The sequence below is a fragment of the Chrysochloris asiatica genome, unplaced genomic scaffold (genome assembly GCF_000296735.1).
Source record: "Chrysochloris asiatica unplaced genomic scaffold, ChrAsi1.0 scaffold00023, whole genome shotgun sequence".
Lineage (NCBI taxonomy): Eukaryota > Metazoa > Chordata > Mammalia > Afrosoricida > Chrysochloridae > Chrysochloris > Chrysochloris asiatica.
Window position 1 is genome coordinate 22,841,974 of NW_006408541.1, and position 26,442 is coordinate 22,868,415.

Here is a 26,442-nt window from a genome sequence, read left to right on the forward strand (position 1 = left end):
AGGCTGTAAATCTTTATGGGACAAGAAAGGCTCTTCTTTCTCCCATGGAGCAGCTGGTAGATTTGAACAGCTGATCTTATAGTTTGTAGGCCAACACACAACCCACTACACTACCCATAGAATTCTTCACTATTCCATCTCCACACTTTTTTTTTTTTTCATTTCACTCAGGTTAAGAAATGCTGAGAATTTCCTTCCTCTTTGGTTTTCTAACTCCAGGTCTTTTTCTAGCACATTTCATTATAATACTTGACTTTTTTTGTCTTCCAGAGCTGTCCTTTGAAATGCTCTTTTTAGCTCTTTTATTTATTTCCAGTCATTTTAGCTATTCTACATTCAAGAACAAGTTTCAGAGTCTATTCTGATATTCACTTTTCTCTTTTCTTTTTAATAAACTTTTATTTTCTTCATGTATGATATTCTTGACCCCACAATTCCTCTGGTCTGTGGTCATTAGTGTTCAGTGCATCAGAGCTGTTCTTGAGATGGTCTCTAAATTCAGGTGGGATACACTCAAGTTTGTATTTTGGCTTTTGTGGATTTGTTTAATTTTCACCAGCTTCAACCTAATCTTGCGTAGAAGCAATTGATAGCCTGTTCCACAGTGAACCCCAGTGTTCCACAGTGAGCCCCAGTGAGTCCCAGTATTCCACAGTGAGTCCCAGTGTTCTACAGTGAGCCCCAGTCTTCCACAGTGAGCCCCATTGTTCCACAGTGAGCCCCAATGAGCCCCAGTGAGACCCAGCATTCCACAGTGAGCCCCAGTGAGCCCCAGTGCTCCACAGTAACCCCAGTGTTCCACAGTGATCCCCAGTGCTCCACAGTGATCCCCAGTGTTCCAGTGAGCCAGAGTGCTCCACAGTGCTCCACAGTGTTCCACAGTGAGCCCCAGTGTTTCACAGTGAACCACAGTGAGCCCCAGTGTTCCACAGTAAGCCCTTGGCCTTGTTTTAACTGATGATATTGAATTTCCCCATTTTCTCTTCCCACAGATGTAGTCAATTTGACTCCTGTGTGTTTCATCTGGTGAGGGTTATGTGTGTAGTTGACATTTATGTTGTTGATAAAAGGTATTGGCAATGACGAAGTCATTGGTCTTGCAAAATTCTATCATGTAATCCCCAGCATCATTCCTACCACCAAGGCCATATTTTCCAACAACTGATCCCTCCTTTTTGTTTTCAACTTTCATGTGCCAATCACCAGTAGATATCAATGCATCTTGATTGCATGCTTCATCAGTTTCAGACTGCAGATGGTCATAGAATTCTTCAGTTTCTTCATAACTGGCTTTGGTGGTTGGTGCATAAATTTGAAAAATAGTTGTATTAACTGGTCTTCCCTTGTAGGTGTATAGATATTATCCTATTGGAAAGCACTGTATTTCAAGATAGATCTTGAAATGTTCTTTTTGATGATGAATGTGATGCCATTCCTCTTCAATTTGTCATTCCTAGTTAGTAAACTATATGATTTCCATACTCAAAATGACCAATACCTTTCATTTCAGTTCACTAATGGCTAGAATATCAATCTTTATGCGTTCCATTTCATTTTGACAATTTTTGTTTTCCTATATTCATATTTAAGGAGCTCTGGTAGCGTAGTGGTTACAAATCGGGCTGCGAACCATAAGGTCAGCAGTTCGAAACTACCAGCGGTTCCGCGGGAGAAAGATGAGGCGTTCTGCTCCCGTAAAGATTAACAGCCTCGGAAACCCTGTGCAGGGTCGCTATGAGTCGGAACCGACTCCACGGCACATAACAACAACAACAACAACATATTCATATTTGGTACATTGTACATTCTGATCATCAATGAATGTTTGCAGCTCTTTCCTCTCATTTTGAGTTGTGCATCATCAGCCAATGAAGGTCCTAAAAACTCTGCTCCATCCACATCATTAAGATCAAGTCTATTTTGATGAGTCAGCTCTTCTTCAGTTACATTCTGAGTGCCTTCCAACCTGAGGGGCTTATCTTCTGGTACCATAGCCGACAGTGTTTCACTGCTACTGATGAAGTTTCTGGTGAGTAACCCCTCAGAAGCGGAGCATCTATTCCTTTTTCCATGTCTGCTCTTAGTCTGGAAACCTGTCCATTATGGGTGACCCTGCTGGGATTTGCAACACCACTGACATAAGTTCCAGCATCATGACAACACACAAGTCACCACAGTATGACAAACACAGTATGACAAAAAATACAGATGTGTATGAAGATGACATGTGTGTCCCACATACTGGATGGCACTGCTCTACACCTTCCCCACCGTGTGACCACAGAGCTCTCTCCCTTTGTGTCTTTCCTTTTCTACATGGGTGCTGCCTAACACAGTAGACAATGACCATACATGGCTATGTTTGTTGTTGTTGTTAGGTGCCATCGAGTCAGCACCGACTCATAGCAAACTTATGCACAGCAGAATGAAACAATGTCTGATCCTGGGCCGACCTCACTACTGTTGTCACACTTGAGTCTATCGATGCTGCCACCTGGCCAATCCATCTCATTGGGGGTCTTCCTCTTTTTCTCTATGTAGTTAATTTGAAATTCAACAAAATTAAAAATGCATTGCCTCAAACTAGTCACATTTCATGTGCTCATTAACCAAATGGCTACCATATCAAACTGCACAGATAGAGAACACTCCCATCATCTCAGTAAGTTCTACGGACATCTGACTTACAACTTATGGACACCTTAACTTGTCTGTTAACAGCGTATAAAATTACCCTCACTTTGAAGTAACTAAACAAGCCTTCCTCAGAACAAACTCTTCATCACAGTCACCTTTAATTGCTGTTTCTGCAGTTTTTAAATCGTTGAAAAATCTTCAATCCTTTCCTTGCACTGACATGAGGCTGAATAAGAACCTTACGTACCTGTTCTGACTTCCCTACAAATTGAACTTAAAGACGCACTTAGGAACAGATCTCACTTGTAGCCTGGTGACTGCCTGTCATAGTTATGGCCCAACCCACCCCGACTTTGCCTGAATGTCTGAAGACTTGGGAATCTCTCTGTGGCACCTACTTCAGCAGCACATCATTTGCCTGCCTCCTTTGGCTCTCATCCTCTCATCCTCATCCCTGCTTCCTGCATCCCTTCCACTGGTTTACACACACCTTATTTTTGTCTTCTTTCCACCTTCAAGAGCTGTGGTGTGTTTACCTTTCTTCAAACACACCGTCTTCCACCTGCCTGTATGTACATAGTATCTAATGTGGTGCTTTGAACAATATAGTTGTTATTGTTAAGTGCTGTGGTTTCTGACTCATGGGAACCTTGTATAGGGTTTCCAAGAAACAGCTGGTATGTTCGAACCACCAACCTTGTTCAAACCCACCTTAGAGTACAGTGCTTTATCCCACAGTGCCATGCCAGGGCTCCTGAACAATATAGGATATATATATTAAACAGGTGGAATGACTATATATATATATAGTATAAACAGGTGCAGTGACAATTCCTAACAAGTGATTAGAAAGATGTGCTGGAGGTAGAGGGCATTCTCTAAGGGCTAGAAGCAAGAGAACAAAAGAGAGAGAGAGAGAGAAGGTGAAAATCAGGTGTTCAAGGAAGGCTGGCACTTCAGGGGCTGAAGAAGGAAGAGATGCTGGTAGTGAGGCAGAGAAGACGGTACCAGAGGCAGGCAGTGTTCGCTCCAGAACTCATTCACTTCCCCAAATCCATGTGCACAGCCTCCAAGCCCCTCGCAGATAGTGACAAGAATTATTGCAGGTGAATTCACAAGCTTGGGCACCAGCTACATAAAAGCACAAAAGAAATCCAAAATATTATTATGTGATGAATAAACATGCAAGACCCATAAACGAAAAGTTGAAATGGCATGAAAATAAAGGGTCTGGTGAGGAAAGAAATGAAAACCGTTCTCTCTAGGCCAGCTGGTTTGTGTTACATTTTATGAGCAGCTTGTGAGTTCCAGCGCCCTTGTTGAATTAGCAGCAGACGCACATTAGTTTTAAGGCTCCCTCTCGAATAGGAACATCATAACGTTTTTTAATTGGGGCTGATAAAAACGTAGCATTACTTGTAGGTTCCTGAGAGAAGCGAGTTGTGAAATTGGGTTTTCATTAAACCTAATGATGGAAAATTAAGTATAGTGCGTCTGGTGAAATGGGGTGTGATTAAAGGCATCACTTCTGCATTATCGGAGGTTAATAAGGGAATAGGTGAGGTAGGATACATCGGAAAGGGGAGTACGACTACTTGAATTAACAAACCTTGAAAATGCCTCTGTCCTGAGTCTTCATAGCATCATTAGCACTGGCATTGACATCATTACAAATGTTACAACAACACAAGTTGTTCAATTGCAAATGCAGTTATTTTCCATCTCAGTGTTGGTTTTGCTGACACCAAGTTTACAGTCTGTCTAGCAATGTGTTTAGGGAAAATATCCATATTGATAGCTATTTGGTTTTGAAAACATTTCGCATCTCACAAAAATTATAAAGTGCCTGCTCCTAAGAAGCCTGGCTTTACCAGGCAGCCTGTCTCCTAGGCAGGCTCTGCCCAAGGACCTTTGGAAGGCCACGGGGCTCTGAAGATGTCCATCCCAGATGTGATGTTGTTTCAATGGGAAACACACCCAGGCCAATGTGTCTGGCTCATTCTCTCCTTGGACTCAGGTCATGTCATGTAGACTCGGTGCAAACCTATGGGATCTTTTCTCCTCCACCGCAACCCACCACACCATCACAGGAGAGGTCTTCACCAGAAGGGCACTACATAATCAGCTCAGCTTAGATACCTGTTAAGAAATAGTGTAAATTTTTAAAAGAAAGGGACTCTTCATCAAATCTTTCTTAACAGTTTTACTTAACAGTCTGGCCTTAAGTTTTTTACACTTTCATAATCTTTCTGGATCTGCCTCACAGCGTATCTTAGAACTTTACTTCCATTGCATTTCTACCCACAGCCTTTGCTCCATATGAGTAGCTCCTGTCCTCTCAAGTTTCTGTTCTTTTGCTTCAGATGGTCATTCTTGTCTGTTTTCCTTACTAGACTATCAAGCCATGAGAGTAGAATCTGGACTTTTCTCTGCCTTGTCAGTACCTCCCAGGGTTCCAGGCACATTAATTAATTTCTGGTGCTCAGTAATTCTAACGCATGATCATATGGAGTGAAAGAGAAAGGAAGCAGCCCCCACATTAGTCACATGTTACATTTAAGCAACTCTAGTGAACATGTGTCTACTTGTCAACTAAATTTTCAACTAAAAACTAAGTAGTGTTTTTCTTATGTGCAACTAGGAAGAAAACATCTTCTCTAGACCCTGTAACCTTGGATACACATCTAAATCCCCCAGGAAGTTTGGGGCTGATTAAGCTGATCCTAAAAGGCCAGCCCCTTTTCTGACCACACTAAATCAATAAGTATCAGAGACAACACTTTATGTATAATGAACCCCACCCACTAGTAAGGTGTGACCCAACCCATGTCTCAACTTTGAGCCAATCAGATAGGTAATTCCATGGAGGAGCTGATAGACTAGGACAGGCAGAGGGTGGAAAAATAAGCAAATTCCCCATTCCATAGACACAGGTAGAAAACATCAGAGTCACCAACTGTCCCGACGTTTCTAGGATTTGACACAGTTCCCAAAATGCCATACTTGCAGTGTTAAAACCAGGAAAGTACCAGGGAAACTGGAATGAATTGGTAGCCCTACAAACACACAGCCCAGACATTACCTTCCAGTGTCTTTTTCTTTACATCCCTGCATGGTACAAATGGCTAAGCTCTCAGTTGCTTACCAAAAGGTTAGAGGTTCAAGTTCACCCAGAGGGCCCTTGAAAGAAAGGTGTGATGGTCTACTACCCCAAGGTCAACCATTGAAAACCCTCGGGAGCACAGTTCTACTCTGACCCACAGGGGATCACCAGGAACCGTCATCAACTCAGTGCTAACTGGATCCCTTCTCTACTAGAAACAATCTTGCTGTCTGCTGTCACATAGCATTAGAGTTTGCTTTCACGTATAGACTATACCTCTGTGTCTGTTAGCTTACTGTGACAAGAGACACAAACAAGCTAAAGGGAATGTGGATTTCAAAAGACACTACAGAAAATGAGAAATGTGTGCTAAGCTTCCCAGGAAATGAGTATGGCACAGGTCTTGTAGAAAGCTTCTGGATGAGACTCTTCAATATGGTGGTTCTTACCTACTGCATGGCCCAGACATGATGGCTCAGGGCATAGATTCCTTGTGCCTTTGAGAAGAGGTTGGGGGGGAATCAAGCCTAGATGGCTCTGGGGCATGGAGTTGGTAGGTCAAGAAATCGGTTTTACTTGTCCAAGGGGAACTAAGGAATTCAAACCCAATCTGAGCAGACATCAGTTTATAAGGTAGCCAAAGTAAGAGAGGGCAGTTAGAACAACTCACTGATACCAACAATTCTCATCAGGGGAGAGTAAAGCCTATAGCAAGAAGAGATTCTATGAAGGGGAGAAAGCATAGCATCCAGACCTGGAGGAAGTATCTGGCAGGACAAAGATGAGAGTTTCAGGTTTCCCTACCTGCAAAGTCACTATTAGTCGTGACTGACTTGACAGCACTTAACAGTAACAAGAAGTGAGTTCAGAGTGATGTTCCTTGACCAACAGTGTTAAGTGGTGGAGACATTTGAGAACTGGCAGAATGCAGTCACTATTGCAGAGTCAGTGTTGGATTACCTAGGAAGAAAGGTAGGCACAGGCTTACTTGCACTTACTTACTAATCTGTAGTGAATAATGTCACTTCCCCCACCCCCACCCCCCACCACCACCACACCACATCTACGTACGGCTGGCTTCTGTCTGTCTTCTAACCCCACAGTACCATTCTATAGAATCAAATCCTCTTTTCAAATTTATAATCCCTGACATGAATGAAGTATGCAGTAAGCAAGGTAAGCACAGTATTACTTGTACTTACTTACTGGGATGTGGTCATTGATCATGACTGATTGGTAAGTAAGCATCAGTAAGCCCATCCTTACCTTACTAACTAAGTAACCTGCCCCTGTGTAGAGCCAGGAGCTGGAAAAAACAGCGGAGAGAATCAAGGTCCCTGCTAACTACTACCTGGAGGTCCAAGGCTGGCTTCAATTCCTCTCACTGTACAACCCAAAGGGGAAGAAAGCAGGTCACAGGGACGTAGGCAATTGGACCAGGCACAGAAGTTTGGCTGTCATCTCTGCCGTCCTGGGGTTCTCCTTGCCTATAGGCAGCAGGCAGGAAAGACGATTTCCAGAGACTTTACTTCCAAGACAGGAGGGTTCTCCCATAATCTAGTCTGCCTGGCTTCTTCCTGGTCAGATCAACCAAGATGATTCCAACAAGCCTGGAGGGAGGACTGAGACAGGCAGGGGATGTCAGACAACCTTGGAACTTTGTCTCCGCTCCATCAGTGCACACCCTTGAAATAGAAATGAACCAAAGATTATTTTGTTCGTTGATTGGTTTTGTTGTTAAATCTACCAGCACAGCCATGCCAAGGGAGCAGTGTGTGTCTCTCTCTAGTCTTGTGGTTTCCTGAATCAGTTGAGATCTCAGTTAATTCCCTCCACCATTCTCAGACCAAGCTGGGGAAGGCAAAGGAAAAAACCCATAGGTGATGGCATGTTCTACTTCCTTCTCTTTGAAGCAGATGGCAGCCGTGGGGAGCTGTCCCAGCCCACCCTCACCATCCAGACTCACCCTTACCGGACGTGTGACCCCGTGGAGTTGAGCTACCCTCGGGACCAGTTCCAGCCTGCCATCCGGGTGGCTGATCTGCTGCAGCACATCACCCAGATGAAGAGAGGCCAGGGCTACGGGTTCAAGGAGGAATATGAGGTAAGAGAACAGTTAGTGGGAAATTTTCCTGGTTGGTTCAGAGGCTTATTTGTGTACTCAATAGCCTTGCTACTCCAGACATGGTTCTGAGGCCAGCAACATCAGCATCACTGGGTACTTGTGTGAGATGCCCCATCTCAGGCCCCATCCCAGATGTATCAAATCAACACACATTTCACCAGGAAGTTTCGTTGATTTGCATACAGAAAGTATTTAAGAAGCAGCATGCTACAAGTTGAATACTTCCTTTCCTTTCCCTCCTTTCATAGCCTAGTGGTCCCCCAGACTTTCTACCCATGTGGAGTCACATTTCCCTTCAATATCAAAATCAAGATTGAATGGCCTTCATACTGTAAAAAATCCTTCAAATCTTTTCTGCCAATGGTTTCTGGAGGGCTTCTTTCTTGTTCTCACCTCTTACCCCATATGCAAGCTTCCATTGGGCTCTCCATCCTCCAACTCCCTACCTTATCTTCAGTGACTGCTGACGACTTTCTCTGCACCATCTCCTCATTCCTACTTGGGACATTTTTTCCTCTTCTCCCCAAAGCATCTCCGTGTAAAGCATGTGCGCTACTGGTCATTTCAGAGATTCTAAATTAACCAAGGGAGACTGCAGCCCAAGTTCTGGACATGCCTGAATACAGCGCTGTGATTATCACAAGCTCTTTAATCATTTACATTGCTGGAAAGGCCTCCAAAGGTCCTGCCCCCCTTGGCAGCTCTCTCTACTTCCCTCACCCAAACTTGTCCTTGTATCCTCAAAACTTCCTCCTTCTCTTCCAGCAAGAAATGACTCCCAACTGCTGCTGTCTTTCTTTCTTTCTTTTTGTTTTTAAAGTTTTTATTATGAATTGGGAACATCAGTTTGTTTCATTGCAATGATTACAATCCCCTCCCTGCATGCTTCATCATTCAACAGTATTGCTTCTATTCACTCTGATTTTGGTTTGGGTTTGTTTGTTTGTTTGTTTGTTTTTTGGATATGCACAAAAACACTCAGGAATATATAATTGAAACAGCCAAAGGGCACACCCTGCCCCCTGGCCACCAGCACACATCCCCTCTCCCTCCGTGAGTCTAGAATCCTCAGCTGCTCCGTCTCTCCATGTCATCATATCTGCCTACATCTCTGGCATTGCCGCTTCTCTGAGTAGGGTCACACACTCTGCTCCCACTTTCTCTCTTGATGGTCCCAGAGTCCTCTGCTCTGGAACTGTCAGATCAACCACTCACCCCTTTTTGCTGCTGGCTTTCTTACATAGAACAATTTCACTGTCTTTGTCTCACTCCTTTGCTTCAGACCTTGCCTAATAGGTCTCACCTTTTATAGACATAAAAAGTAAAATGAAACAGAAGGAAAAACTTATTAAGATATTTTCATCAACCAAAGAACCACTCACTTCCCAGGAGGGATTTGTTGCCTTCCTCTGTGGGTCTCCATTCAGATGCAGCAAGCTGTTAAAACAAACATTTCTTTCTTCCCCTTTCACCCCTCCCTCCTTCCAGAAATATCTTTAGAGTAAGTATCTCCTATGTGTTAAGCTCTGAGTTCAGTGTACTAGGTTTCGGAGTTTCTTTTTTCCACACATTGGAACCAAACAGTGCCATGCTTGGTTCCATTTCATCACATGCAGTGAACTCATGAACTCAGATGCATACATTTGGAAAGCCTGACAACAGAGACTCCATTTATCTTTCAGACTACTTCTGTTCTGAGAAAGATCGTACCATGCCAGATAGTAGAAGTCTTAGGAGGTCATGAAAATTGTTCTAACTTGAGAGTTCAGACAACTGGATAGCAATATAGTAAGCTGCATGCGTGAGCTTAGATTTGAGGTTTAAAATTCATTAGTTGATTGAAGACTATGGATAAGGTGAGTTCTAAGGGCCGGTCTTGGTGTGGTGCTGCAGGTTAATGTGCTGGACTTCAAGGTCAGTTTGAACTGCAAGGTTGGTGGTTCAAGTTCACCACCCACTCCTTGGAAAACCTATACAGGGTCACTATGAGTTGAAACTGTTTTGACAGCACTTAACAACAACTAGGGTTTGTCTGATCCTAAGATTTTATTGTAGTGTAAAACATGTGGCAAAGGACATATCTGACACATTTACGAGAACAAAATGTTTATGAGGCAAAGCTTGTGAGTAATTACTAGCTCAGGCAAACCAGCAGTTCATTTCAAATATGGCCTAAGGGAATGAGCATTTTTCATGTACTTGGTCTGCAAATCTTGAAAGTGCACTGGGATAAAGGTAAAAGGAGATCATAGGATGCTTGAGATGATCTTGTCACCTCCCGTCTCTAGATCTAATTTCCTCTATCAATAAGACCCTGGGGTTGAATGGTTGTTGTTGTTGTTAGGTGTCATAGCGACCCTTTGCACAGCAGAACAAAACACACTACCTGATCCTGGGCCAACCTCACTACTGTTGCCACGCTTGAGTCCATCGATGCTGCCACTTGGCCAATCCATCTCATTGGGATTCTTCCTGATTTTCTTTGACCCTCCACCTTACCAAACATGATATCCTTCTCCAGCGACTGGTCCCTCCTGACAATATGTACAAAGTATGAGAGACGAAGCTTAGCCATCCTGGCCTCCAAGGAGCACTCTGGCTGCACTTCTTCCAAAACAGATCTATTGGTTCTTTTGGCAGCCCATGGCACTTTCAATATTCTCCTCCAACACCATAACTCAAAAGCATCAATTCTTCTAGGGTCTTCCTTATTCACTGTCCAGCTTTTGCATGCATATGAGATTATTGAAAACACCATAGCTTGGATCAGGTGCACCTTAGTCCTCAAGCTGACATCTTTGCTCTTCAACACTTTAAAAAGGTCTTGTGCAGCAGATGTGCTTAATGCAATACGTCAAATGGTACTGGCCCTTTAAAGACTGCCTGCTGTAGTTACATATGTGTACTCTGGTTGACACACACTTGCAGGTCTTTTGGGTGATGTGTGATCCAGAGAGTATGTGTTGTTAAGAGTGAAAGGTATTTTCAATGTCGTGATGGTTTAGTTTAATAAGGCTTTAGTCATGATAATTCAAATGTTTGAAAATTTCCAATAGCATTAAGGGAGAGCTCAATGACTTATCAGAAAGCGAGAGGAGTGATCCAAGGCTGAGAAACACTTTCAAGGAACTTGCTATCTCAAATTTCAAAGTGTAAATCCAGATACATTCGACTCTTTGGGAGCATTTCCTTCTAGTCTGTTTTGATGGATAACACTTTTTAAAATGTTCATTCCTGTGCAGTGGGATTTAGGTTGTGTTTCTATTTCTTCTTTATACCTGTTTTTTTTTCCTCCCTAAACTCTCTAGCATGGAAATGATTTGCTTTTTATAGAACAAGAAAGAAAACAACACGTGTTACTCCAGCATTTGAACTCCACCAGAAATATCTCTAAAGCAGGCTAGCCTTGCCCTCAATTAGTTCAAATTATATTAATCAGTTGGCTGGAATACTTAGCTCATAGTTAACAGCATTTTCTGATTAACTGAGGGTTAATTGGAAAACATTGCCTAATGAAAGTCTTTCTGTAATGTGCCAGGAGCCCTTCCTAGAAGATAGCTGGCTATTGCATTAATCATCAGGGCTCCTGGGAAGTCTAGAATTTTCATCCTGAGCATAAGGGCCGCTTATCTCCTTGGAGTCTCAGTGTCATGTTGTAGAGGTAAGACTCTGAGCCTCCAGACCTCTTTTCACCCCTGTATGCTATGTGTTCTTTTCATTGCTCCTCATGCTTGTATCTTGCTCAGTTTTGCCATACGAATGAATGGGTTTGACAAGGTAGCGTTTAAGGGACCTCTCAACTACAGCAAGCTGTGCCTTCTAAATTTTAATTCAGTCTTACAATCACTTACTCATTGGTTTAGTAAATATTTCCTGAGTGTTGACTATTAATTACCAAGGACTGTATTCTAGACAATTTGGGATACAAAACAAAACATCGATCCCAGTCCTCAGGAAGCTCATTTTCTAACAAGGGAAACTGGAAAGAAGCCATCAACTTAAAGATAAGTAGCCCATATAAAAGAGTATGTCAAATAATGAAAAGTGCTGTTTGCTGTATGTCTTAGTTGTCTAGTGTTGCAATAACAGAACTACCACAAATGGGTGGTTTGACCAAGTAACAATTTATATTCTCACAGCTCGGGAGGCTAAAAGTGTGAATTCAGGGCACTGGCTGTAGGAGAAGGTTCCCTCGCTCGCTGGATCTAGTGGAAGGTCCTATTTTCTCGGCCATTCTGTTTCTTGGTTCCTTGGAGACCTCATGTGGCATGGAATCTATCTTTCTCCATCTGTGCTTTTTTCACTGCATGTTTAATATGCTCTTTTATATCTCAAAAGTCATTGCCTTAAAACACAGCCTACACCCACACTGCCCCATTAATCTAACAAAGAAAACCCAATCCCCAAGTGGAATTGTAGCTACAACACAGAGTTTTTGAGAGCACGCTTCAATCCATAACTAGGTATTACAAAGTACTCAAATCTTAGTGACACGAAACAACCAATCTACTGTGCTCTTTAACTCTGCAGGGCAGGAATTTGGACAGAGCACAGAAGGGACAGTTGGTCTTTGCTTCAATATCCAGGGCCTTATTGGGAAGACTCAGTCATCTGAAGGCATCTTCACTCACATGACTAGTGATGAATGTAGGTTTTCACGTGTGTCTCACCTGGATTTGTCTGCTAGAACACCTACATGTAGCTTCTTCAGATGGTCTGCGCTTCCTCACAGCATGATGTCCTCAGGATAGTTAGACTTCTTACCTGGTGCCTCAGGGCTCCAAAGATGATCATCTCCACTAACAAGGTTGGGACCTAGCATCAATTCTATTAGTTGTTGTTGTTGAGTGTCATCAAGTCAGTTCTGACTCATAGCAACCCTGTATAAGGTTTCTCAGGAGCAGCTGGTGAGTTTGAACCACCAACCTTGTGGTTCAAATAGACCTTATGGTTGAGTGTTTACCCTACAGTGCCACAGAAGTGAGTAAATTCTGTTGTTGTTAAGTGCTGATGAGTTGGTTCCAACTTGTAGTGACACTGTATTGGGTTTCCAAGGAGCAACTAGTGAGTTTGAACCACCGACCTTTCAGCTCAAACCAACCTTGAGGTCCAGTGCTGATCCTATAAGGTCACACCAGGATTCTAGGTAAAGGAAATGAGACTCAATCTCTTGCATGTGTGGAGGAGTCAGGGGAGGCAGTTAAGAGGTTCTAGAAGAGCACATGAAGCAGGAGATACTGCACAATATAATCTTTAGGAACCACAATCTTCTACAAGTATCATGGAAAAAGAGAAGGTAGAGTAGGGAAGAGAAATGATGTGTTCTGGGAATATAAAGTGAGGGAGGTATCAATATTAAATAGGTTAGAGAGGGTTGTCCTTAAGTTAGAAAGAGACAATTAAGCAAAGGTGAGGGAAACATCCAAGCAGATATCTAGAAGAGTGTTCGAGATCAAGAGCGCAATGTACCTGCCATGTGTAAGGAGTAGGAAAGAGACCAGGGTGACAGCAAGCATGGAGTGAGCAAGGGGCAAAGGTAATAGGAGATGACATTGTAGTAATAAAAGGGGTCTAACCATCATAAAGACTTTGGCCTTGACGCTGAATAAAATGGAAAGCCTGCACAGAGTTTTGAGAAGCAAGTGATCTCATCTGACCTTATTATAATGACAGATTGGTTCCGGCTACCATGTTGAGAATAGCCCATAGAGAGACAATACGATAGCAGAAAGTCCAGGGAAGAGGCCATTGCAGTAACGCAGGTGAAACACAATGGTGACTGACCAGGATGAGACATTAGATGGGATGTTGTTGTCAAGTGCCGTCGAGTCGATTCTGACCAATACTGACCCTGTCAAGGAGCAGCTGGTGAGCTTGAACCACTGACCTTGTAGTTCAAATGACTTTGCAGTCTGGTGCATTAGCCCACAGCACCACTCCAGGATGAAAAGTGGTTAATTCTGAATGTATTTTAAGGTAGAGCTGCCAGGATTGCGTGACAGATAAGACATGGCATGTGAGAAAGGTCGATGAATTAATGTGACTCCAAGGGTTTGGATGTGGAAGGCTGGACTTGCCACCAACAAACATGAGAAGCTGCAGGTAGAACAGACTTGAGGGTAATGGGGCCACTGGGAATTTCCTTTTTAATGTGTTCAGTTTATAATATCTATTAGACATCCTAAGGAAGCTCTGGTAGCATAGTGGTTATGAATCGGGCTGCAAACCTTAAGGCTAGCAGTTCGAAACTACCAGCCACTCCGCGGGAGAAAGATGAGGCATTCTGCTCCCGTAAAGATTTGCAGCCTTGGAAACCCTGTACAGGGTCGCTATGGGTCAGAACCGACTCGACGGCACTTAACAACAACAACATCCTAGTGAGTATGTCAAATTGGTAGTTGGGGATATGGGTCTGGAACGTGAGAAAGAGTCTTGGGCTAGAGAGAAAAGGTGGGCAGTGGCTGCATAAGTCAGAATCAACTTGATGGCAGTGGGTTTGGTTTTGGTGTAAAATTATTAAAATCAGGAGATACATAAGGTCACCAAACAACTGAGTGTAGACAGAGGTAAATACCAAGAACTGAGCTAAACAGAATTTCAGTTTTAAGAACTTTGAGCACTTTCTATAGACGAGGCATCATACTCAGTTCCAGAAACTAAGGAGATGAAACAGATAAGAACCCTTGCTTGAACTTAAAGCCTATTTTTTAGGACTGAGTGGGTTTGTTCTGGTTCAACCCCTGATGAGAATTTATATTTCCACCCCTAATAGAACCCCCTGATAGATCAACTCAGAATCTAAAGTTTAACAAGATCTCCAGGTGATTCTTAGAATCAAAATCTATATTTTAACATAGATCTTTAAGATCTTGCTCAAGTGGGCATCTTGCTAAAAAGTAGATTTTTGATCCAGTATATCTGTGGTTCAATCAGCAGCAGCAGGGGGCTGAACCAGAATGAACTGGTTTTTAAAGCCCTGATCATTTCAGTGTGTTGGCAAAATACAAGAATAGAGGTAAACCCAGAGTGCTATGGGAATGTGTAAGGGTGGGATACATTAAGACCAGGCTCAGGACAGATGGCCTGTGACTTTCAGAAGAGATTAAACCTAAATGGAAGCTTGAGAAAGAAGAATAACTAAATGAAACACTGAAGGGTTTAAGCAGGATTTATAAAGAGGGATTTGAGTTTTAGATATAGCTGTCAGGCATGGATCACAGCAGGGAGACCAGAGGCAGGTAGGTGGCTGGGGCAATAATTCAGAAAAGATGAGACTGCCTAAACCAGGATACTGGGCCCAGAGCCCAGACAAACCCACACATACTCTCTGCATGGAGAGCCATAAAATCAGCTTATTCTCTCTGGCTTTCAAACTTCAGTCTCTCAATATCTTTTAAGATCAGTTATTAGAAGGAATAGTTGAACTATCCTGAGTTGAGATTGATAATGCCTGGATTAAAGTCCTGTCTCTCTCATTTGTGATCTGGGTGTCTCTAGTCACCCAGGTCACTCCCTCTTTCTGGGGCCCAGTTTACATATTCCTATAGTGAGGGTTAGGGGATCATAGTGGCCACAGAGCTCTTTAATCTCTGATGTTTTGCTAGTCTAAGCAGGAATCAATTGGCCATGCCTGGAATGGGGGTTGCTCAGAAGGAACTCCCTCCCACTGATATAGGCCCATAGGAGCCTACCCTTTGAGGTCTCACCTCAACTGTGATGCCTCAAGTCCTAAAAACTGTGATTGGCTAAGGGTCTTGAGCTCCTGAGAATTCATGGTGGCCCAAGTCAAATTAGGTGTCCTGGTGTGGCACAATAGGATAAACTCTGGTGCTAACCACAAGGATGGTGGTTCAAACTCACTAGACACTCCTTGGAAACCCTGTACATGGTGCTATGAGTGAGAACTAATTCAATGACATTTAACAACAATAACAGAGCAAATGAACTTCATTGGCCACATAGATCTGAGTCTCAGTCAGAAGTTTTTAGTCTTGGATATACACTGGTGTTACCTGAAGAAATTTTAAAAAGACACACAAAAAAACCAATGATATGTATGTCCACATCATACATCCAAAGAATTTAATCTGAATCCCAGGTATGGGGGAGATAGGGTATGTGTGGAGGTAGGGATAGAGGGGTGGTCAGAAACCCAGGCACCAACTCTGCAGGTGACAACAATTTACATTTGAGGCTGAGAGTCACTGGTCTAAGGAAACCCACAGAATCTTCAAAGGGCCCCTGCTGGTGGCCACAGACCCATATTATCTCTGCTTGCTGCAGGCCACATCTGATGCCCACGAAGCCACTTACTGACCCTCAACTCTAGCCCTGCTGATGGAACACAGTTACATTAAAGCCAAGGGGCTTCTGCACATGGTCCTGGACCACAGAGTCCCTCCCCCACCCCACCCCCACTCCATTTCCTCCAGCCCAAAAAACAAAAAAAAATTCCCAAGCATACTTGCAGCTGATTGCCAAATAGCCTACTGAGAGTAGGATTAAACACAGTGTGGGCTGTAGGTTAATGTGCTGGACTGCGAGGTCACACTGCAAGGTTGGCAGTTCAGGCTCACCAGCTGCTCCTTGGAAACCCTATACAGGGTGGCTATGAGTCAGAACTGACTGGAGGACACTTAACAAGAAGAAGCATATTTAAGCATGGTTAAGAAGAGTAGCGAGTTTGGGGAAACTGAGGGATCAAAGGAAGAGGAGGCTTAGTGACAGAGAGAAGTGTTATTACTGCCAATCCAATCCAAGCAGTCTGTCATTGTAATGAATGGAATGAGATCAGTAGGACGTCCAGAAGGTATCTGGTTATTACAGTTCCATTAAGACTATTTAAGGCAACAAGGAACAGCTGTGAGGAATATGATACTGCCTAATGAAGAGCAAACATTTGTTCATTTTCCAGCTCTGGGCGGACACGCCGTGCAGATGAATTTTGTGGAGGAGAGGCCAGTGTAGCATCTTTCTTTACACCATCTATGGCGTTGGCAGGCAGGCAGCTAGCTTTCTGATGGGGTGCACCCATAGAGGTCACTCTATGACATCCCCTTTACTGTTCAGAGCTGCCAACAGGCACACCCTCTGCCTCTCTCACAATGTTTTCTCTCATCCATTGATAACACAGCCATAGAACATCCCAGTGGTGATGGCCCTGTAGGTCATCTGTAGGTCCTCATTGGGCAGTTGGAAGCAGCTCTGGGGTGGAGGGGGCAGGAGGAAGTAGTGGCAGATACCCAAAGCAGAAAATAAGATGCTCAAAAAGAAAACCAGGATGATTTTTCAACCCTAGGAATTCATAGTGACCCTAATAAGACGATCTGAGCTCCCCCTGCCAATGCTATACCACCACCACCACCCCAGATTACAATAAGCAAAATTTAGTCATTTCCAAAGTGTAACCAAAAGGTATCAGCTGCTCTTGAATTTAAGATTTGTATGTTTTTCCAGCAAGAAACCGCTGATGTGGGAGAAACTGTTAATATAGTCCTTTCCTTTTAACCTATTTTTATTGTGCAACTAATAAATTTTATGTTTAATATGAGGGGCTTCAAACAGTTTATGGACAAATGGAATTAAAAGATAATGGAATTTTCCACAAACTTTTTGAAGCCCCCACATACAGGAGACCTCTCCCTAACTGAGTGCACAATTTGCAGGTGGTACTGTAGAAAACACCAACCCAAGCCCATTAAGAAGAAATAGAAGAACCTTACCATCTTCACTCTGAAATTGATCAAGCATGAAATCAAGATGCATTGATTATTACTGATGAGTGGAATGAGGAAGTTGGAAACAAAGAGGAAGAATCTATGATTGAAAAATAGTCCTCAATATGGATTACAACTCAATGTAACAACAACAAAAATCTTCACAACTGGATTAATACACAACATCATTATAAATGGAGAAAAGTTTGAAGTTGTGAAGAATTTCATTGTACTTGGATCTATAATCAACACTCAAGAAATCAGATTATTGATTGCATTTGGCAAATCTACTGCAAAAGATCTCTTTCAAGTGTTAAAGAGCAAAGATGTCACTTTGAGGACTAGGATACACATGACCCAAACCATGATACTTTCAATCATGTAAAAGCTGGATAATAAAGAAAGAAAACTATAGAAGAAGTAATGCATATGAGTTATGGTGTTGGCAAAGAATATTGAAATTATCACGGACTTCCAGAAGAACAGACCTGGGAGATGTACAGCCAGAATGCCCATAGAAGCAAGGATGGCGCCACTTCATCTCATGTGCTTTGGACATGTTATTTAAAAGGACCCATCCATAGAACAGGACATTATACTTGGTAAACTAGATGGTCATTGAAAGAGGAAGAGCCCCAATGAGATGGATTGACACAGGGTTACAACAATGGGTTCAAACATAACAACAATTGTTAGGATGCTGCAGGACTGGGCAGTGATTTGTTCTGTTGTGTATAGGGTTGGTATGAGTTAGTGCTGACTCAGTGACAACAACAACATTGTAGAAAAACCACTTGACCGAGAGTCAAGTCCTTGTTATTAATTTGCCCTGATATGCTTGGTGATGTTGAGAAGACACTTCTTTCTCTAGATCCCAGTTTCCTCTTATGCAAAATGTTTGACTACACAGTTGACATATTTACTCTGTCGTGTTGTTGTTGTTAAGTGAAGGTAGGTAGTGTTTCCAAGGCTGTAAATCTTTATGGGAGCAGAAAGCCCCATCTTTCTTCCATGGAGTAACTGGTAGGCTGGAACTGCTAACCTTGTGGTTAGTAGTCCAGTGTTTATCCTGGTCAAAAACTTTAATTGAGTGTCTACTGTATGCCTTGCAGTACATATTGCATTAGGTGCTAGGGATAGTTAGAAATAAAGAAAATAATGACAAATGCTTTAAAGTTAGCTCCTGGTCTTCCTGCTCACGAACAGAATTATCATTACATAACAGAACTCTAGTTAAAATGCTTTGTTGTTGTTGTTGTTAAGTGCCGTCAAGTCAGTTCTGACACATAGTGACCCTGTATAGGGTTTCCCAAGGAACAGCTGGTGATTTTGAACTGCCAACCTTGCAGTTCAAATGACTTTGCAGTCCAGTGTATTAACCCATAGTGCCACACTTGGAAGCACACAAGTAAGGGCAGGTATCTTTTTGTTGTTATTATTTTTGTTTTTGTCAGTTATTTTATTACCAACAACAATCAGTGAGAATTCGCAAAGGCTGAAACAATTCAAAAAGTAGAAAAGGCTTAGTTCAGAAAGGGCATGGGTGGCAGAAGGCACAAGTAAAGCTTGGAAACCAGCCAGCAAACAGTTTGAACTTAGAGGGCAGTGAGTTTATGTCAATGGAGGAGGCACAACCCAGAAAAGGAGGGTGAGAATGGCTGCCCTACTTGAAGAACAGCAAGGTCGGTGGTTCAAGCTCACCAGCCGCTCCTCCAAAATCCTATGCAGGGTCACTAGGAGTCATAACCGACTCAATGGTAGGTAACAACAACAACTACATTGAGAAACTTATGTGGTTAAGAATATTCTGAATAATCCATCCAGAAAAAAACCCCCACAGCATTTCTTAAAGAAGAAATCAAACAGGAAGTCTTCCACATCTGTAGGTAAGCCCTATAGGTACATGGAGTATCTACTTTTGTATTCACTATGATTCTATAGGTCCTTGTTGTTGTTGTTGTTAAGTGCCATCGAATCGGTTCTGACCCATAGCGACCCTGTACAGGGTTTCCGAGGGTGTAATCTTTACGGGAGTAGAAAGCCTCATCTTTCTCCCGCTGAGCAGCTGGTAGTTTCGAACCGCTGACCTTAAGGTTCGCAGCCCGATTCGTAACCACTATGCTACCAGAGCTCCTTCTATAGGTCCTAGGTAATTTTTATTGATTCTTCAATATACTCATACATAAGAATCACTGGAGCTTTTGTTAACAATGTAGATGGTGATTCAGTCTGGGGTAGAAATTCAACTTCATGGCAGGGCATCAAACCAGAATGAACTGGTTCAAAGCTCCTTCTACCTACCAGAGTTTGAGAAATGTCGGCCTAAAATTTGTCTTGTGACTTCTAATGGGTTCTTTTAAGACTGTTTTGTGACTCTACACACTGATACACACTCAACTCTTCTGCCTTGATCAAAGCTGCTGTCACAGACAAATGCTCCCATCTCACTGCGATCTGATTTTCTACTTAACTTCACCACAGAACTCATAAATTACTGTCTATTTAGTGACATGGTGTGCAATAATATTTGCTCTCCTGATGCCACTCTGAGTAGACGTCATTAGTCATCCCCTCCTGCTTTCTCTGTCCACATTTGTAATCTTGAAGGCGTGTGCTTTTCAAAACAGAAGGAGGCATTTGTTGAAAGCTTGGCCTCTGCTGCAGTCACCATGAGCTCATAGAGCATCTTTGAGTGGAACAAAGTGAAGTGGATACCTCTCTCAAGATACTTGATTGTCATCATCCAGAGAAATGTCATAATATACTATAGACAGAAATATACAATATCAACCCCTTGCACGGTACCTCTTTTAGATGTGGAACTGTTGTATTGTACATAACCTGCACAGTCATCCATGAGAGCCCTCACCTTCCACCTGCGGGCACCAGACTTCAGTAAACCTGGGTGCTTGCTGAACCCATGGAACACAGTTATGAGCAGACCTTAGGCATCCAAAGATTTCATGAAAGTCTTTCTCATTCCCTGAATAGTTTGTATCACCTGTAGGTAGGATAACCAGCTTGTCCCAGCTTTCTCAGGATTGATCCTGTTTTAAAATGGAAAATCCTGCCTCTCAGGAACCCCTTTGATCCAAGAAAAACTGAGAGGGATATTAGAGTAGCCCCCATCTTTATTTTGACCAGTGAGAATGAACTGTGGGTGTTTCTGATCGGAGGTGGGCAGAATACATTCTGAGTATGTGGAAAGTAGCTCACTATCAGACTTGGGAAAGAATGGGATGGAAGAGTCTCTACATGTCTGCTATTCACTAGGCATCATACTAGGTGCTCATGGGCGTTCTTTCAGATAATCACTAATCATCACAAAACCCTGTGGACTTGTTCATTTCTCAGTTGTGAATTACTATGCTGTAAAATTCATTTTCTGGTATAGTTCTATGAGTTTTAAGAACCACATGTACACACCACACAATCAGATATGTGAACTCCATAATCGTAGAATGTTCCCTCATTCTCCTTTGCAGTCAATTCCCCCCTCATCCCTAACCTCAGAAATGTACTAGTAACTTCATTTTCAAAAAAGCATATGGAGACTTGAGCTGGTAAAATGGTTTGAAGTAAAAGTATTCAAACACTCTAGTCTGTCTGCTTTTTGTAAAATTCTATCTTTTCCCTGACTCATACATACCACCTAACAGAGTGTCAGGTGCACAATTAGTGTGCAAGAGATTATCTCGTGACAAAAAGTAATAATAATAATAATAAAAGATCCAGCCAAAATGGCACTTATTGATCGAGTTGTTCTGGAATCTCCCTTGCACCGGGAGAGTACAGTGCTGGGCATGACAAGGTGGGTAGGGGGAATTCCTGGTGCATTGGGCTGATCATGGAGAAGGCAGCCCTCAGTTGCACCCTGAAGCATCAGCCAGGAACTGCCTGCTCAGCAGTTTCTGGGCCTGGGTTTGCTGTACTCCAGGGCATATCAGATCCAATTATCTCTAGGGATATAGTCAAGCCAAGGGAAGTGGGGGGGAATCCTCACTACAGAATCAGCTGAGGATAGTGGAGTGTACAGGTAAGTTAAATGGACCAAGACACCCTCAGCCTTGGACTTGAGGTGAGCTGTACTTGTAAGCTTTGCGTTCTGATGGTGGTGGTGTTCCATGGAGTCAGTTCTGACTCATTGCGACCCTGTACAGGATTTCCGAGGCTGTAAATCTTTATGGGAGCAGAAAGCCTCATCTTGCTCCCATGGAACAACTGGTAGTTTCAAACTGTTTACCTTGAGATTAGCAGCCCCATTCATAACCATTCTGACATCTCACTATTTTTGGCATTAGCTCAAAAAGGCTTAGGTAAAAGACCAATGTCTAAAGGAAAGTGGCAAGTTTCAGAGCAGACCCTCTTAGCTTAGGAGATCCAAACCAATAGGTAGGAGAAGGAAGTTACCATGCACGCATTGAGTGAGGGACAGCGCTCAATCCTAGCAAGGAACTAAAGTATTGAGTGGGGAAATGGAGGCACATTGCACCATCCTGTGGACTGAGTTAACACAGGAACCCTGTGACTCATCATCATGTGGTCTCAGCCTCCCATTGGTTCTAGGGAGCCTTAGCTCTGTGGTTGGGTGACTGAGCCAATGGGTAGGTTGCCAGCACAAAAAGAGTTAGTAAATCTGGGGCAGGCACCAGAAGATAATTTTATCCCAAAATCTCTGAAGCCCGTCAACAAGGATGAAGAGAGGGTTCCAGGAAGGAGTGCTCTCAGCCATTTATCATGGTGCTGCACTGCAAGGTCAGCGGTTCAAATTCACCAGCCGCTCTTCAGAAACCCTAGACAGAGTGGCTATGAGTCAGAAATGACTTGACAGCACTTAACAAAAAGCACTGAGTCAACCTCTCCTTCTAAAAAAGGGTACAAAGCATTCCCATTGACTTAAATAAAACTCACATTCTGGACAATGGTCCTCAGGACCCTGACTGAGTTCCTAGTCCCATCCTTTTTTGTATTCCCTTTACTTTAGCAGAGCCTGCCTTCGAGCTCTATAATACACCCAGGTCACTCCATCCCAGGAACTAGGCAATTACTGTTCTCTCAGTCTGGAATGTTTCCCCCAGATCTTAGCTAGATTCTAACCCCTCTCCCAGTTAGTTCAGCTCAAATGTCTCACCCAAAGACCAGCAGGTCACTTCCAATTCATAATGACCCAAAGGGAGTAAAACTCTGCCACAGGGTTTCCGAGGCTGTCATCCGTACAAGAACACATCACCAAGTCTTTTCTCCCTCAGAGCCACTGGTGGGTTCAAACTGGCAACATTTTGATTAGCAGCCCAAGCCCAGCTCTTAAGCATTGCACCACCAGAGCTCCCATGTCCCTATAGCACATTTGTTCACTCATTTATTGCCAGGCCCCACTCCCCCAACTAGACCAAAAACTTCATGAGAGTAGGATCTTGGCTGTAGTAGTAGGTACTCTAGCTCAAGGGCCTAGGACAACACCTAGCTCAATGTGGAAGGAAGGAAGGAGAGAGGGAAGAATGAAGCGAGGAGGCAGGAAGGTGTAACTCAATCTGTGTTCTTGAACAAGACATGCATTGTCTCTGGACCTCGCTTTGTGATCTGTAACATGTGGCGACAATTTCTCCAAAGACCTTTCCAGATCTGACTTCTCAGAGTTCTATGAATATCACAACTTGGCCCTCAAGGGATGAGGCCATCCCCAAATACATCTTTTTGTACTAAAATATGACTGTCTCAGAAAAGCAACATTGCTGAAGAGTGGAAACATTTCCGTATTCAGAGAGGAGTGTAAAAATAGAGCTCAACACTCTTTAGGAGAAGAGAATGTGGAAAGGAGAGCGGAGATTGATAATGGATGAATGTAATGAGATGGCAATTTTGGTTTCAAAAGAATGTGATTAGCTCCTAATGACTGTCACCATTCCCTGGTCAATCTACTGTAACTAGCCACTAATGTAAAAATAATGCCCCTCGCCTCGCTCACTTTGAAGATGGAGATGAGCCTCCCGTTCATACTTTTACCCCTTCATATTTTTTTTCTTTAAGAGATTATCCCCTATTAGATTTCAGCTCCCTGGAAAAGGAAATGGATGTGTGATCAAAGTCTTCCAATTAGGGGGTCATTACTGCTCACTCCTGGGTGCCTCTATTAGGCCCTTGTCAACATCACCATACGCCCCAGGCCCATGTGGCCTCCAGCAGTACCCACTAGGGGGTGACAGAGGCTCCCAGGGTTGAAATAGACTTGTGTGGTTTCTCACAATGGGACTGTTTGCTTTGGTTTCAGATTTTCAAAGAATATCTGCATGCTAGAGTGTGCCCTGGAGGGCTGGCTTTGATGTTAAGAATACTCCAAACTGTGTCATTTAAGGACTCTAGGGGTGGCAAGGATCTTAGCCAAAGCTTTTCAGTGTCACCAGACAGAGGGTATATATCATTCTTTGGAGTGCCACATGACAGGGGAAAGATGAAGTAAAGAAAACCTTCTATGAGTCTGTCCAGAAATGTGGCAGGAAGCTTGTGGGATAGTGAGCTCTCTGTCAGAGGGTATCCAAGTGATGGACGCTATGGGTAGACTGATGAGCTGTCTAGAAGGTCATAATAAGAAGGAACTAGATCTCCAAGGTCACTTCCAGGATCTTTGCCTTCTGTATGCACAGAGACTACCTCATTCATTAAGTATTTCAATCATCCATTTATGTATTCATTCAAAAGAGTCAGCTCAGACATGTAGGAAATAGAAAGCCAATTTGGAGTCCTGAAGATACAAATATGAATACACAGCTACTATTCTGGAGTCCTGGTGTGGCACAGCAGGATAATGCACTGGATTGCAAGGTTAATTTGAACTGCAAGGTCAGCATTTCAAATCCACCAGCCACTCCTTGGAAACCTTATACAGGGTTGCTATAGATCAGAACCACCTCAACAGCACTTAACAACAACAACAACAAAATCCTAATTCCTGGTGTGGCACTGTGAGTTAATGCAATGGATTGCAAACTCGGTTTGAACCACCAGGTCAGTGGTTCTAGCTCAATAGCAAACCCTATTCAGGTTTTCTATGGGTCAGAACAGACTTGATGGTACTTAATAACAACAACAACAATCCTCGAGTCCTGGTGCGGCTGTAGCATAATGCACTGGACTGCAAGGTCAGCAGTTCAAACTCACCAGTCACTCCTTGGAAATCCTGTACAGAGTTGCTATGAGCAGAGGCAGAGTCAAGTAGGACAGGCTCCATGGGGGAGGGACTGAAAACCCAGAGAAGCTGCTTTCACGAAATAGCCCCAAAGCTCTGGATCAAGCATAAGGTGCAGGGCATCAGTTTCCTGCACCCACCGATGTAAAAATCACTGGTATAAAGGAAAATATTGTGATTTAGGAATCAATCCAGGACTCCCTCTGCGGTCACCTGCCTGGGTTCAGTTCAGAGGGCGGAACCACAACCCAACCGGTACAGTTAACCAGCACTAAAACCCCATGCAAGGACATTTGCAAAAGGTGGTGTGGGAGGATTCTACATATTTCTTCCTCCTCTTCCTTGTCACGCCTTCTCTACCCAGCCTAGATGCCTTCAGGAAGGTGGGTGTGTACCCCCAAAACAGTCCAACGTTGAGCCCACAGCTTTCCCACAGCACAGAGAGGAAGACCCCCATTTGTCCCATAGCCAGATTTTTTGGCGGCTGCTTATGATGTCTGACTCTAGGTTCCAGCCCTAAAGTTAACTTGTGCAGGACCCTTTACTTCTGCCTACCAGCAAGAAAAAAGCAGGGCTGGCCTGACAGACAAACCATATGAACAATCTGTAAAACCCCAGCATAAAAGGACACAACTAGGGAGGGCAAGACCATACCCAAGGGAGGCAGTGACCCAGCGCTAGAAGATATGGAACTGCATGTCTGGAGGGAGATGTGTGACCAATTTTTTATCTTTCACTTTTCATTTTTCATATATCTTTCCTCTTCACTCTTATCACACCCTCACTGCCCAGCCCACACACCTTCAAGCAGGTAGGAGCACACCCCCAAAAGGGTCCAGCCTTGTACTCAGAGTTCTCCAGTAGCACAGAAAGCAAACCTGTAGGCTGCTGCTTATGACATCTGGCTCTGGTACCCAGCCCCAAAGTTGACCTGGGCAGGACCCTTTATCCCTGCCTGCACAGCAAAGGCCAGTGGACAAATGCAATTGTATTCTTGTTTTAGATTGGTGGTTTCTGTCTCTACTACTATATTGTTCCTGTCTTTGGTCCTTTTGGTCTCATCCTTTTCCCAGGGGTTGGAGCTTTCTCCCACTACCTTACCCAAGAAGAGACAGCAACTGTGCTCATATAGCCAAGCTACAGTCATACCCTGTAATACCCCACCATCTGGACAAGAGCCTAATTCTAGGTATTACACAGGAAAAGAGAAGCCTTTCTCCAGATCATATCCACCGGGAGATGCTTAGTAAGCTTAACAACAAAACAAGATACAACCATTTAAGCATTAAAAACACACATAACTGCTGAAAATGCCTAGGAAAATACAATGAAGGATCTCAGCACATGTCAAAAACCAGAAAAAAGTAACTGAGACAAATAAGCTGGAAGCAGACACAGACTTTCCAGTAGAAGAGCTTCCTCTGGATCTGCCTGAGAAGGAATTCAGAAGAATGCTATGGAAACAAATTCAAATACTCTGAAAAGGGGTGGAGGAAAATAAGGAAGAAGTAAGGAAAGTGCTACAGGAGGAATCAAACAAGATAGATATGGCATTTGACACAATCCAAAAGTTGCAAGAAGAAGTCCAGGTGATTAATAATAAAATATCAGAAATGGACAATACACTAAAAGGCTAAAGGAGTAGAATGGAAGAGATGGAAGCCAGAACCAGCGAGCT

The 26,442-nt window shown here is 43.3% G+C and overlaps 1 protein-coding gene across 1 annotated transcript in view; it reads left to right on the forward strand.

Annotated features, from left to right (window-relative positions):
- Positions 1 to 26,442, forward strand: part of LOC102821630 (receptor-type tyrosine-protein phosphatase T-like) — a 1,273,932-nt gene that overhangs the window by 1,157,816 nt on the left and 89,674 nt on the right. The window contains exon 18 of the mRNA XM_006839353.1: positions 7,654 to 7,844. Within this exon, the coding sequence (XP_006839416.1) occupies positions 7,654 to 7,844 (191 nt within the window). The remainder of the gene's footprint in view (positions 1 to 7,653; positions 7,845 to 26,442) is intronic.